Source organism: Larimichthys crocea, chromosome XVII (genome assembly GCF_000972845.2).
Source record: "Larimichthys crocea isolate SSNF chromosome XVII, L_crocea_2.0, whole genome shotgun sequence".
NCBI classification, from domain to species: Eukaryota; Metazoa; Chordata; class Actinopteri; family Sciaenidae; genus Larimichthys; species Larimichthys crocea.
This window is the reverse complement of record NC_040027.1, coordinates 28,883,633-28,899,264: the sequence shown is the minus strand read 5'-3', so window position 1 is coordinate 28,899,264 and position 15,632 is coordinate 28,883,633. Positions and strand designations below refer to the sequence as shown.

General features: G+C 38.6%; 3 protein-coding genes across 5 annotated transcripts in view; 1 reads left to right on the top strand and 2 right to left on the bottom strand.

The window, feature by feature from the left end:
• The window catches only part of arid3a (AT-rich interactive domain 3A), a 45,293-nt gene extending 40,283 nt beyond the window's left edge, over positions 1-5,010 (bottom strand). The window contains exon 1 of one of the 2 annotated variants that reach the window (XM_019259631.2): positions 4,194-5,010. The gene's annotated coding sequence lies outside the window, so the exon portion shown is untranslated. The remainder of the gene's footprint in view (positions 1-4,193) is intronic. The other variant, XM_010742689.3, reaches the window with a different exon arrangement.
• The window catches only part of LOC109138675 (uncharacterized), a 15,665-nt gene continuing 3,163 nt past the window's right edge, over positions 3,131-15,632 (top strand). Inside the window, exon 1 of one of the 2 annotated variants that reach the window (XR_003464053.1) lies at positions 3,131-3,966. The gene's annotated coding sequence lies outside the window, so the exon portion shown is untranslated. Of the gene's footprint in view, positions 3,967-15,019; positions 15,350-15,632 lie in introns of those variants that run through there. The other variant, XM_027290358.1, reaches the window with a different exon arrangement.
• Positions 7,668-14,376, bottom strand: r3hdm4 (R3H domain containing 4). Its single transcript, XM_010742667.3, has 8 exons — positions 14,141-14,376; positions 12,589-12,746; positions 12,350-12,471; positions 12,125-12,242; positions 11,957-12,042; positions 10,993-11,078; positions 10,092-10,147; positions 7,668-9,762 (listed from the first exon to the last, which is right to left on the bottom strand). The coding sequence occupies exons 1-8, from the start codon at positions 14,179-14,181 to the stop codon at positions 9,659-9,661; spliced, it is 771 nt and encodes a 256-aa protein (XP_010740969.2). The 5' UTR covers positions 14,182-14,376; the 3' UTR covers positions 7,668-9,658.

Genomic DNA, 15,632 nt, shown 5'->3' with positions numbered 1-15,632 from the left:
CCCAAGTGTCGGCCACAGACTGAATACACAAAGCCTTCAACTGTTGTCCTAGTAGCTTGGTTCAGGAATCGCAGGGTATCCCAAAAGCTCAGACCCTTCCTTTTAGTCTGCTCTCTGCCTGCGTCACTGTCAGCCCTGCTGGGATTCCCCCATGGCTCCGGCCCAGGCAGTGAAGTAACTTGTGAGGTTTTTTTTCTGCATTTTTTGGCAGGACAACAGAGTTGAGTTAAAGCCCCACGTGCCTCACAGGCCCTTCAGAAATGTAGCTTTTGACATAGGAGTAGCTGAAAGTCAGCCAAGCCACACTGCTTCCCACTTCTTTAATGGCAGGAAAATTTGTGGTCTGCAGACAACACTCGCATTCCCTGCGATACAACTCAGGCTGATATTTACAGGTGGGGTTATCACTGAAACATTCAAGTGACACAATGCAGCCCCTTAGGCTAAAAGCCCACACCCTTAAGCCTTAAGGGTAATTTAAATGCAGTGACAACATGAAAAGCAACCTTCACAACCCAGGGAAGGATCATAGTTTGATAATAAGAAAACAAACAGGCATATGACCTGTTTGTCTTGTCTGCGCATGTTTGTCTGTCATCAATTCACAACTACTAACCAGTTTAGCGGCCAAATGCCAACAACTGACGATCACTTAATCATAATGCTCAGAGGCAAACGGAGCATGACATTTTACACTTGTCGCTTCCAAATGTTTTCAAACATCCTCGGGCTGAAATCAGGTATTTGTCAGGAAACTGTGTGGATTTCTGCTTATAAATATTTGATTGCCAACGCGACAAGCGTTACACGATGTGAACACTGAACAAACTTAAAACACACCGAGCTGTGAATCTGCAAACATCGAACAACAAACAGAACTGTTTCTCCAGATGGGATAAAGATGACGTGGTCTTTGTTTGAGTTGATTTCAATACAGATCTCACTAAACACAAGAGACCAGAGGGACCACATGTCAAAAAGAGTCATTTTAAGGCATGTTAAATCTCACATTGGAGAGGCTGGAACTAGCCTGTGTTGGGACTTTTTCTTGATCAATGATTGATGATGACGAGCAGTCTCAGCACTACATTAACTTTCTAGAAATGAAATATATTTGACTGAATTAACAATTTTATTTTCAGCACTTCAAATTTCTGTAAAGATTGCTTTCTAGTCACATGTTAACTCTTACACACACACACACATATACATATATATACATATATATACATATATATATATATACACACACACACACACATATACATGCACATACATACATACGTGTATATATATATATACACATACATACATACATACATACATACATACATACATATATATATATATATACATATATATACATACATATATATATACATACATACATATATACATAAGTCTAATATAGTACACCCATAAAAACACCACACATATATATAAACATATAATATCATTGATACATAGATATTATATCACAACACCACACACCACACACACACTATATATATACTTATAGGTAAGCAACATATATATATATATATATATAAGCTAGTACACATAGCACATATATATATATACATACATACATACATACATACATACATACATACATACATACACACACACACAAACATATATACACACATATATAAGTCAGAGTCACCTTTTCAACACCTCTCTACAGTGGAATTATAAAGATACGACACCGGAATCAGTTCTTCAAATCAAGAGCAACACCAGGCGTCTTTATTTAAATCTGGTTTCATAACAACCAAGTTTACTTATTAGGGCCAGTCCACATTATGCAAAGGCAAGGCTAGGCTTTTAAGACCTAAACTTGAATGCCGGCCATACGTTTCTAATCCACAACGTAAACGCCCTCCCACCCGCTCGCAGCAGCAGCCGCAGTATTTCTCTCCATTAGAAACACTGAGCTAGTACCGGCCAAAGGATACCATATGCCAGACTGGACCAAGCAGATTAGTGCGGCACTTTCTGGGCAAGCCTCTAAGGTGATTGGAGGATGGTGGGGTGCAGGGTGCAATAAGGGCCTGGAATCTCTCTTAAGACTTTCAGTGCTTAATAATCACATCACATCAGGAAACCGGAGGGGGCGCATTTTGACATGGAAGATACTTGGCATTTTTTCCGGCTCAAATTTTAAATGGAATCACACGAGTACATGATGACTGGTTTCCTGTCGTAGTAACATAAGAAACCAGGTGCAGTAAAGCTTGACCAGTATTCGCCCAATGGCTGGTGGTAAATCCTCTTTTCAAATTCTTTCACCATAAAAGTCTAAAAAAAGACTTCTAAAAGGAAAAGGCTGTCCCGGCCTCCCTCATCATGCAAATTTCAGGTTTCAAAATCTGATTTCCTCATAAATTTGAGACGTCACAGTAAACCAAAAACCAAAAAAGTACACTTTCATCATGCCAAGAACATTTCATAACTGTGTCCCAATCAATTCTTGTGACAAACCCCCGACGTTGTACTTTAACATTTGGTCATTTTTACACTCCCAAGTTTTCCTCTTGACAGGAAAGAAACCTCTAAAACTTCATTTAGGGTAGATCAGACTGGAAACATAAAGATCTCCTCTGAGACTAGACCTTCTCACTGTTTCCCGAACATATTGTTTATGTTTAGGGTCATTAAAACAAAGTGCTATACGAGGCTTTAAAACCAAACCAGCTTCCTGTGCCTGTACTCTCCCCAACCCCCGCTACCTGGTGAGAAACTATAACACCAACCACAAACCAAGTCAGTTTTGGTTGTGGCCATGAGATTTGTCAGCTTGACGCAACCAAGTCAGTCTCTCCGGTAAAAAAAATACACGAAGAAGTAAAACTGCTTCTTGAATTCACTTGGGATAAAAAGTTTGATGCCCGTTTTTTTCCATGTCTGTTGACGTCACATGCATGAATACACTGCCTATTATACACTGGATTATCCCACCACCCTGCTGTAGTACTAAAGGCAGCTCATTGTGTCCATATCACTCCCCTGACATGTTGGACTTGACTTGATCTCAGCCACTAACAGATGCTGACAGTCTTTTATCCGCCTACTCCACCTTCGTTTCGCAGAAATACTTTACAATTTACGGGATTTCACCTGCGAGAAAGTCACGTTGGGAAAAGATTTTAGTCAAATCATATCGGTTGAGTGTTAAAATGAGTTTAATGGGCGATTGCGTTGATCCTTGACAGAGGACTGAATTTGCATAGTCCTGTCTTTGGACCTGGTCTAGACAGTATTAGTCTGTGAAAAGCTTTTGGTATCATTCACATGTGGAGCAAAAAGACCTAGAAAGTCGCATCAAACTCATTCATAAAGCCACTTTTTATCTCTGAGTCATGCTACTGTCTCTGGTTTGACGCCAAACAGGACATTTTGTCAGACCAAACTTTCTTCAAAAGGCCCAGTTGTTGATGCTATCACATGAATTGGTTTTTATATGCAGTGTTAAGGGCGATAGGATGTAAAATGATACTAACTGAAAAATAGTGGGTTCAAATTGTGCGGGACTTTAAAATTTTCATGTTATGTTTCAATTAGCATTTCAGCCCACAAATCTTTAATAGGAAACACAGGAGCAACTGGTTTATCCATTATTAGCCTCAAACACTGGATAATCCTCATGACTTGGCCAAGTTACGGTTCATTTTCTGGCAAGAAGTCAAATTAACGGTCGAAATTCGAACGTTAGTCAGCCGTTGGAACGGTTTGAGTTAGTTTAGTTGATGGCACCAAATTGAGCCAATGCTAGCTCATGACACACATTTTATTGATACGGTTTAATCTCTAAATTCGGTGTAACCGCCAGAAAAAGAAAAAGAAAAAAAAAAAACAATATACAAAAATTAAACACGGACATTTCCGTTAGGTTTCACGTCAAAGAAAACAGTGCCATTAACACCCAGCGTCGTTGAATTGCGTCCGTTGGCTGACATGTAGCAGGTGAGTCCAGCCCGCTACCTTCAGCAATACACTATTGATTAGGCGATTTGATAACGTCGCAGCGATTAAAGAAAAAAAGAAAAAAGAAAAGAAAGAAAAGCTGCGTCCTGTAAGTGACGAGCAAAACAGAACAAGGAAGCCACACCAATGAAAATTATCTTTAAGATATGATAGATATAAATGAGGCAAACGGAGAAAAAAAGGGGGGGAAAAAGAAAACAACTTACCACATCGGCTTCCGTTCCGTTTTTACACTCTTTGGAACCGGAAGAAACATTCCTGTTTTCCCCGTCTGTGAACGCAGTCTTCCCCCCTCTCTCTCTGTCTCTCTCTCTCTTTTCGATTACACACAGAGAGAAACACACCAAAATAAGGAAGAGCAGTGGTGGTTCGTGTGTTTATCAGCCAGGATTAAAGTGGTTTCATGTGACTGCATGATATCCACGCATTCGGCTTTTGCATGCAATTGTGTTTTCAGAGTTTGAGTGTCGGTTTGAGAGCCCGCAGCGCTCAGTCAGACATACAGACAGAGAGCGAGAGGCGTGGAGAGACTCTCCGGCTTGCACAGTCAGATCATTGGTTGACAAACAGTAATCAGATGCAAATTCCTAACCTCTGAATCAGCAGGGGCCAGCCCCCCATACGACCCACCCAACCCTCCACCACCACCACCACCCTCCAGGGGTAGGGGATGATGTCGGTAAATGTGAGGTGGTAAATTAGTAGGCTGGAAGTGGATCAAAAAAATAAAAAATAAATAAATAAACAAGGTTGAGATGTAACTGTAGCAGGCTGCTCAAAGATGATGCGCTGACTTTATATTTGATTTCACTGCAGTATTACACAGCATTAATCTTTAACAGGAGTGCACACACTTCAGACAGACACGTGTTTGTGCAGATTGAAGTGTAGTTCTCACGATATAAAACTGGAGATTTATCAACTTTGATAATAATGATTTATCAACTTTGATGAATCGCTGAAGTCATTTCTCAAACAGAAATGCCAGATATTCTGTAGTTAGGGTTCAAAACAAGCAATGCAGTCACCAACATATTATTTGCCCCCAAAATGATTTGATTAATCAAAAAATGATCTGCAGATTAATTGTTTTTTTTTCTTGTTTGTTTTGTTTTTTCTTCACATGTTCAATTCTAAAATCCCTTAAGTCTGACATATTTAAAAAAAAAACATTTGTCAAATAAATTACAGTTTATGTCATATTGTGTTTGCCTTGGTGAAGACAGCAGGGAGCCTGGATGGGAGTATTAATACAAGTGTTGGTGTGAAAACTGCATAAAATAAGCTTATAACGGGCTTTAGTATTACTGACTCATAATATTTATTCCTATTTTGATTTGATCTGAATAACTGATACATTGTCATTGAATTTCATACTGCTTCAAAACATTCATTTTGAAAATATGAAGGTGGCAAAGTAGTTTATTATTACTGAGGGGAACTCACCTAAACTCACAGCTAACCGACTTTTTGCTTTCAGGGAACATGTGGGGCCACGCTAAATGAATGGATGACTTAGACCAAGATAAATCGATTATTAATAAGCACATGATACTTAACTTCTCATGGGAACGGAACTAGTTGGAGTTGGAGACTTAATCTCAAATAACATGACACAAAGTCAGAAGTCTCTCAATACTATGTCTGGTTCAGATTCAAACCACTGAAACTTGCATTTAATGCTGAAAAAGTGCTGGCAACACATTTTTATACATGATATTTTCCCCTCAGTACCCTACATGTACAAAACAAAAATGCCCACACAATTTAATGAGACATTTTTTACAGCTTAATTGACGTAAACCTGTGTTTAATCTGTTAAAACACAGCTATGCATTTTAACAGATTGAATGTCTATCTATTTTCAAATATGGGCTTACACTTTGAAAAAAGGCCTGTGAGTGCTGACTGTTCAGTAGTCGGTTGCAGCTGTTTACTAAAGTAAAGCGCTTGAGATATTTAAAACAGAAAAATGATCCTCCATCTGCATCATCAGATGTAAGGGAGTCCAGGAGAACACAGTGTTCACTGTGCTGACCCTGTGAGGAATAAAATTTAAAAATCTCACATGTACAGTATGTGGCAATAACAACTATAAATTCACAAGTGATATGAAAATAATCATCACTGATGGATGCATTTCAACAAGTTAGTCTCGTGTTAGTCAGTGTGTGGTCATCTCAGGACATGATCAGTTATAAATAAAACTGCATTAAATAAAACTGGTGATGAAACCACTTCATAAACGCCACATAACACAAACAAACTTTTAGAAATGATTGAGCTGAAGAGATAAAGCTTTAATCACTTCACGTTAGTATTAACAGCATTTGTGCTACCTGATGTCAATGCCGCAGGTAGACAGGTCTGTTATAAGAACAAGTTCTCAAACGACATTCCTGTTTTAATGTAAATACTTGACTTTGTGCAACTAAATGTTTGACATGTAAACAGTGTGTGCTGTAGTCAAAGTATATTCAAAGTACTGAACATTTTCTGAATGTTGTCTAAATGCTTATTATCTCTAATACGCAGTTTCATGATAAACTGATTCATTTATCTGATTAGCTCTTCAAATACAGTAAATAAAAATAAATAGATGCTGAACTGTTTGGGTGGATTATGTTTCAATAAGGAGTCGATAACTAAAAATAACTTTTTAAGCTCATAAGTCATCAAAACACTTCAAGCAACATTGAAAAGTCAAATTCAGAAATATAAATACCAGTTTGCACCATTAGTATGATCAATTAGCATCTGTCAACCCTTCATATTGCACATGATGCTGATGTTGTTTGGCACATGATAACTTGATTTTGTAGAACTAACTTTTTGCCTTATTTAAGCCCACTAGTGATATGACTGCTGTTGAGTTCTAGCTGTTTTATTTTTTAAAAGTGCTCTATCAAAGTGCAGATTTCCTTCTGTAATGGCCAACAAATGAAACTAATTTCTACATCTATGGTTTAACATATTTCAACTCTGATCCTGTGCAAATCCAATAAAAAGCTATTAAAACAAACACATTTTAAAAACATGAACCATGTGTATAAATGGTGCATACCTCACATTACTGATTGTTGCTGTTCTCTACTCTGGCCTGTGTTTCTTTGTACTAGCACGACCTCTAGTGGAAGAAGTCTTCCTGTCATACTACTGCAAGACTACAATGTAACTTTTTTAGAAACGTTAAATCTATTTTACATAGTTTGAGAGGATCACATGTGAATATTCACTAAATAGTCTTTCTAAAAACAAAGAATAGTTATCATCCCAAAACAGGTCACTTTGCGGTTTGTCAAGTTATGTTTTAAGATTTTATATGACAGGTTAGCTACACTGAAGTCATACACTCTTGAAGTTCTCATCATCCTCACAGATGGTAAAGTGAAAAAGCCAGACAAATTTCATGCTTCTAAACTTCATGAGTGAATTTCAAGTTTATGTGAAGTTGTCTTTATAACAGAAGTCCCCAATTTAACAATGTGGTGATGTGTTTGAATGCAGATCATGTTCAACCCATGCACCGTACCAAAATGAATAATATGGTCACACGTGGTGTGGAAGAGAGAGTGGTGGACATTTATTTACTACATGTCAATACCACAATTATCTATTATGATCCAGTAAAGAGTGAATTCATGTGTGGCTTAGCTGAGTAAAAGTACACAATGAAAAGAATATCTTAAATCCTTTAATAGTTGCAGTGATAATTATAAATAGGTACTGTAGCACACATGTATCATTATATACACAAAGATGCATCAGTCTGTTATATAAAGCTTTCAGACTATTGTTGGCTTATTCAATTCAAATGTTGGCACACATCAATTATCTGAGTTCATTATTTACAACACGACGATGTCTACATGTATTTCAAAAGTTGGCAGCGCCCCAAGAGGCTGATGGTAACAAGTTCATCTTGAAGACGGCGTACAGTACACAGAAAAATGACACCATGTGAGATCATTACATGACATTCAGAGTGAGACGTTGAAAGCCTGAGAAACTGGATTTCCACAAAACAAACACACAAACTTTGGTTGTTGACAAAACGCACCAAAAGGTCAAGTTTCGTTACACTGCTGATGACAGCGTAAAAAAAAGAAGAAGAAGAAGAAGAAATCAGGACTTTTTTTCTTTTCTTTTAAATAATCTGTTTCCAAAATCCAGTCAAGTACAAATGTAGAAATATATGTACAGACAAAAACACAAGAAAGTTGTATTCATCATAAGGCAGAAGTGCTTTTCTGGGGTCGTAAATGTTGAGATAAAACACACCTGAGAGTCACAACTCAGGAGGTTTTTACCATCAAAACATCTTAAATGTTGTTATTTTCCTACAAATATAACACATCTACTGTACATACAGTATACCTAGAAACTATATCATGATGTAAAAAAAAAAGGCATTGAACGTTAGCTGCGTGTAAACTTAATGCATGTACCAGAAATCCATGAATAAATCGACAGGGATATCGTCCGTTTTTAACTATAATATAGTTCCTTATTTTGTCTTTTATTACTGACAATGACTGAAGTAACATTTACATCTTGTCTACACCGGTGTGCAGTGAAGGCAGCACATCATCAGTCTACACTGGATCAGCCATACAGCCATATACTTTGAACTTCTAAGTGGAAACAGACGAATATTTCAAGTCTCAGCCGTTGTGCGGTCTGTATCCTGAATCATTTAGGTGAAACACGCTGGTGTAGACAAGCTGACAAAGAAAAATACACAAAACAAAAAATCCTAAAAGTAGATCCTGAAGCCTGTACCTAAAGATTTACAGAGATAATTATTAAAGAATTACTTTACGTCCCAAGCATGAAGCTGCCGTTTCACGCCCCTGGCATAAGACATTTGCGTTTTACAGACAATGATGAGTCTTGTGTTTGTGCATATAATGAAGAGACTAATAATATTCATGCTTCATACCTCACTACTTACACAAATCCTACAGGATAAACCTTCAGGCAGTGATGCATTTAAACAGATCCTCCTCGACTTAGCACCTCACACAAAATGCCATTCATTTGTAACAATAGAGTTCCAAGTACATTTTCCATTATTTTTAAAGTTAATGTTGTCATTATTTAATCAGTCCACACAGCACAGTACTCATATTTTACATTGTGAAATTTGTATTATAAAAAGGGACCACATGGCTTGAATGTAATTTGCCTGTATGAATTTGTTATTGTGAATTCTCCCAAACGTAATACAATCCACATTATTTTAGTATATTACTGATTATACCGTAAATGTGGGAAAGGTAATTTTATTCAATTCCCAGTGCTGCACAGAAACAGTAGATCATTTGAGCCACACTGCTCCACTTCTTATTACACACCAGGAAACAAAACAGCTCTGATAACTGTTTGCCATCTGTTTGATATCTCTACTGTTATTTTTATATTTCATTTAGCATGTAGATCCCCGTTAACGTACAGCGGCGTGGTTTGTTTATGGATAAAATTAATGGAAAATTTACTGCAGAAACCATCCAGAAGAAAAAAGGAAGATTTCCTCATCTTTGTTTTTTTTTTTTTATCTTGGCAAACATTAAAACAGACATTAACATACAGACTGCGCACCTTATCTACATCTCTCAGAGCTCCCGCCTGCAGCAGAGCCGTGTGGAGGAGACGGGACGTGGTCCTGGTCTCAGCTCATTTGCTCCACATAGGCGGACAGCAGAAGTCTAGGAGGGAGAAACTCTTCTTGTTTGTTCACCACTTCAGTCTGACGTGAGCCATTGTTGTCTGTGCCTGAAAAGGTCCAATAAACAGACTTTGATCACTCTCATGTGACTGAAAAACACTGAGCTGGCTTTGTAAGTCCAACCAGGCTGTGTAAATAGGATTATATAAGAGCAACATCAGTAATTGTTTGAATAATCTTTAATATGTCTCTAAGCTTTTGATGGTTGTTACAAATACCAATATTTGTCGGTGATTGACTGACGCTTCCAGACATTATTTCTGTTATGATGGACAAGTAGACTTTAATAAATGGCTGTCCAATGTTGAGAGGACGTTCTCCATCATATCTAGGGCAGGTGAACTAGTCCAGTATTGCAATATGTGCATCTACTCACTTGCAGAGACTAGGTCCATGTACTGGCAGATGGCGTGAAGCAGCAGCCTCTCGAAGCTGATTCACAAACACAAACAACAGATACATGACTCACTGTCCTTTACGCTCTTACAGAAACAATCAACTTGATCCAAATAGAGTATTGTTCCTGGAATGAACAAGTTTCCCACCACAGATCAATAAAGTCAGTATACGTGTGTGCTTCATGCCATTTTTTTCACATCCTGTTTTTGTTTGTCGTGCTGTATTTCTTGCTACTGTTTGTGTGGATCATTGAGGTTTTATGTAATCTAATATAATCTGGTGGGGAAACTTAATAATTATCCATTAGTCAGGTGTAAGTGTGTCAAAACAACAAAAGGGGGCTCCATTAGTGGAATATGATCGCAAGTCAGTGTGAGTTTGCAGGTATTTGATAGGCCACCACAGTGCCAGACTGGCTTCATTCAAACAAAAGACAGAGCTCTGTGCACTGGATACTTATAATTATACAGAGTTTCAGCAGCGATTACCTCATTAAATCCTTTAAGACTTTGTAATACCACACAGATTCGTGATAATAGAAAAACAGAAGGGATGATATGGCCTAAAATAAATTATTATATTTATTTACCACTCATTATATGTTGTTTTTTCAGCACTTCCAATGAGTGTATAACATTAATTCCTAATAATATAATCAACTACATTAATGCGACCTGTACCCCAGTAAGTGTCAATAAAAGAATCGAGGAACGAAAAATTATTCAATTAATAATTCATAATTATTCATTATGACACGCTTCATAGCTACTGTCGCTGCAGTAGTGACAGTGTTTGTTCACTGCAGACAAGATGAAATATTAATGACGTTTGTTTATGAATTTAATGTAACGTGAACATAGAAAAAAAAGGATTTATACCTGCTGGCGAGGTTGGTTGTGTATACTGAGTGTGGTTGAGTGCTGAAGAATCTCAGGAGGTTTTCCTCAAGTAGTTCCAGAGTTCCCTGTGAGGAGTAGAAAAAATAATTAGTGGCAGTCAAGGAGGGAGAAAGGTGAGAACCGTGTGTCCTCAAACACAATACTGAACTCAAGGTGAGTTATGATTCCTTTACTGCTGCCACACCCCTGGATCTCGTCTTAAAGCATTAATAATAATTAGAAACTACTGTATCTTTAAATTTAAAATTCGTCAATATTTTTACTGCTCAGTCAGCTTACAGGGAATCAAGCTGATTTACATCCAGTTCTCCCTCACTGATAACCAGAGGTAGGGGCGGATGATTTGAAAAATAAAATAAAATCATATTGCATCTCCTCTCTCGATTTTGAAATGCCCTGTAGACTAGAACAGGATTTGAAATACCCAATGATTCTCTCCATTTACACTATTAAAACACAACACTGCATTAAAGAAACAAAGAGACTACAGAGGTTTTAAAATGTCGATAACATAACCATAAAATAACATTTTTCAAGTACCTGCCCCTCAATTGCATTTACAATACATCACCCAAGGAAGAGCCACGTGAAGTATTTCGCCCAATCAGCATAGCCATCTAGTTGGCTACATCACTCTATTGGTTTGTTCATGTAGCATGGATCTGCTTGTCATTGAGGTTATGTGAAGTTTGGAAACAGAAGTAAGAGGGCATAAACATCACAATCTCTACAGTTTTTCTGAAAACACCTTAGATCACAATCTTGATAGAAATCATCAGATTGCTAACCCTTAATCAGAGTAAATCTTCTGGGACCTTGGTCACCTTTCACCAGTTATCATATCATCATATGGACAGAGAACTGAGATGAACTTGAGGCAATGCCATCAAACTTAAAGCTGTACGTGCGTAGACTGTGACTAACGTACGGAGATGATGCTCACCATGGGGATTTGTTTGCGTCTCAGAGTCGCTCGAAGCCTGCGATCGATTCTCTGGAAGCAGTCCTGATCAGTGAAGGCAACATTTACTGTGAAGAGACGAGTGACGGTCAGCCAAACAGCCACAATTTGAAAAACAACCAGCCCGCAACAAACAAGTGAGACGCTCACCATTCCTCTCGTCTTTGTGAGGCCGGGTTGTGTTTTTCTTCTTGGCCCCCTCCTGCTCCAGCAGAGACAACAGCCTCTCCTGTTCCTCACCGGAGCAGTTCATGAAGTCGTTCCACGGCTAAAAGAACAAGAGAGTTTGAGTTCATTCTAAGCTACACATTATCTGAATAGACAGCCTTAAAACTTAAACACAGGACCCTTAAAGCCCAGCTCAAGACAACTCACCTCTACGTAGTTTCCGTTGGTGCAGGCCTCGGTGAAGATGGATGGGATGGCCGGGTTACTGCAAACTTCCAGATCATCTTTGGAGCACTCGTCCCTCTCAAGGAGATTAGCAAGAAAGCGCGCTGAGAAGAGAGATGACAGATGGAGAGTGGTGATATTAGCAATGACAAGTTAATGACTTTAAGTGTTAATTCTTGTGTGGGTGTGGGTGTGTTCGCAGGCGTGAAATAAGGGCTTACTGTTCTCCTGACGGCGGAGGCTCTTCTTGCCTTTGGCACGGGGAGTGAGGTCAGAGTTGCGAATGGCTTGGTTGATATAGAACTGCTTCTTCTTGGCTGGAGACACTCGCTTGGCAGGAGAGCTGGGCAGCGAGGTGCATTTACGCTCCTCTATCAGGCTGCGAAAGCAGAAAACAATTTAGTCACACAAATCCGGAAATCAGATATTTTACGTTGAAGGAATGTAGTTCACTTTTTTGCCGTGCCTTCGCACAATGCTGCACACATTTCTTCAGTCTGTGATTATTCTAGATTTCCTTTAACAACAAGTTAAAGAGCGAGAGTACGGGTGCAGGTGATGTTCATCGTGTTCTGTCTTTGACCAATCTGCCGTGCGTGTGTGCGCTTTGAATTGAACATTTTCTTAAGCATGTGACGTTTCACAGCTTCAGGCAGGAGATTGACACTATTTGTCTCTGCGTAACTGCAGGATGCGATGCATCTATATGAGCACGCAGTGTAACATTACACCATAATCGTATTTGGCGTGTTATCCGAGGAGAGAGGGAGAATTAAAGTGGCAGAGAAAGGTGAAAATCAAGCTGACGTAACACACACATTTTATAGGGACTGTATGGTGGATGTGATCCTGTTTCAGTGGATCAGAGCTGGATGAGCGTCCTGCAGGAGCTGCAGATGTAGGTCAGTGGGTGTTGTTGCCATATTTAGCCTGAGCCCTGCTGGCTGTTAACAACACTACAGCAACATAATCTGATATCATATCTGCATGGGGTTTTTTTCACTACGTTAGCAGCATATAATGTCACTTTGACATGCAAACCATAGCTGACCAGCTTCACACAGCTTTTACAGTATGTTCCTTACACATATGTTGTCACCTCTGTAGCTTAACCTTTGCATGTTGTTAGCAAGAAAATCACGACATAATCTGAACAAGATGAAACGCCAAGGACAAGGTTAATCAGCTCATTTGTTGGGAAAAACTCCCTGGCGTGATTTAGGTAGCTGCCAATTTAAAGCCTCCACGTCAACCAACATATGCAGGTGTTTCGGTTTAACGAGTGGCCGTGTTAACTGATGACCATTAGCCGAAAGTCTGTGGTTGTCGTAGTTACTTCAGCCGTTGAAACAGGAATATAATACGCAACTGTCAAACAAGACACGAATCACTTTGTATTCGTTACAAAAATAAATAATAATAAACAAACAATGCATTCACAAAGACAGGTTATTTTACACTGTCACTGGTTTCAACGCCTGTCGTAACTACGACAACCACCGACGCATTCAGCTAACGGTCACCAGTTAACACGGTCACTGTTTACACCGGAACACAGGTAGTTAGCTGCCAGCTGCTAAAATGCTGACAGGGGTATAAAAACGTCTTAAAACTTTAATATTAACGTCGAAACAACCAAACTGGGAGTTTGTGGAGATTTGTTGATTGGCAAGAGATCTAACACGATTTCAGCTAAGCTAAACGCGTTTATAACTCGTAGGAAGCTAGGCTAACTATTTAAATGGAGTTGGAGCATGCTAACATTGTACTCACATATAATCCTGTTCTTCATTGTTATTTGTCAAAACGACCATCTTATTCCAGCGGAATAAAAACTGGAAATAAACCCGAGCTCTGGTTGTGTACGGAAATAAAAACACCTGGGCGGAACAACAGTGAGTGTTTGTCAGGTCAGGGTGTAAATATCAGCTCCTCGGCGGCTGCAGGCTCGAGTGGGCTGAACCAGCGGCACGAAAATAGTCCTTGTCCTCTGAGCACAAACAAAGAGGGGAGAAAAGGTGAGAGGTGTCACTCTCACTCACTCACTCAGAAAATTATACAGTGATTTTTTGATTTAAAAATAAAATATATAAACAAGTTCTCGAAGGATCACCTGACCATTGAAAATTATTTGATAGGAAAACTTCTTTTTTTGAATGAACAAATTCTTGAATTCTCAATTCAAACTTTTTGCTTAATGGTACAGGCAATTATTGCAGTTATGTTATGCTATTATTTATTTTAGTCTTGAACAAAGCCAGGTCGCAGCAGGAACATGAAAGACATCATAAAACTGCTTAAACATAGCACTGAGTAATCACAATGCTCCAGCATTCATTATTGTAATGCAGCTAAACTGTGATTGGCTTCTCCACATAATGTAATCGACACTTGACCAACCCGAACAACATCTCAGTGAAAGGTTTTTTGATTCCTAAGTTTTTTAAGTGATTTTTTCCATTATAACCATTTCATGAATAATACTGTCCTTTTTCTAACAACTACGCTCAGAAAACCAAACAGTTTTTATTGTCAATGATTCTGTGTAGTTTTTACAAGAACAAGTGATAATGTCTCTTTAGCTGCAAAAGGTCTGTCTGTTTGTTCTTCAGTGCCTGGAAGGTAACGTTGAAGAATTAAGAAAAGATTTGAATTTGAACAAACATCAAACATCATTTACTGCCCCTTAGATAGATAGACACCACAAAAATAAACATCCAATACAGCACATTTTCCCACAGATCCATATCACATAATAGCTCCCAACACATGACAGATACAGTGGTGTTTTTTAAAGAGATTTCCAGGCCAGGGATGTGTATCTGCAGGCCAGATGGGAGCAGTATAAAGGATGATGTCCTTGGCAGTAACATAGTAAGAAAATTATGAATTTAAAGAGTTAATTCATCTCCACATGCCCGACCCTGAACCAGCACCTGACCCCACTACCACCACCAACAGACAAATGTGCAAGGATGCTGTGTGAGTATTGAATGTTCTTGTTATTTGTCCTGTGAAGGATGATTGGTCCAGGGAGATTTTTCAGTTCTGCACCTGAATGGGAGAAGATGTGAAAAACAAACAAACAAACAAAGTTAGAGTTAATTGTATTTGTGACTCATGTACAACCAACATACAGATACTAATGTGCATAACTGTAGTATGTTCTAGCTTTTTTTAAACTCCTGAGTGGTTCATCTAGCTAATAGACAATCTTTGGTTCATCTCAGCCAACAAATTCCTGTCATAACTTGCAAAATCAAAA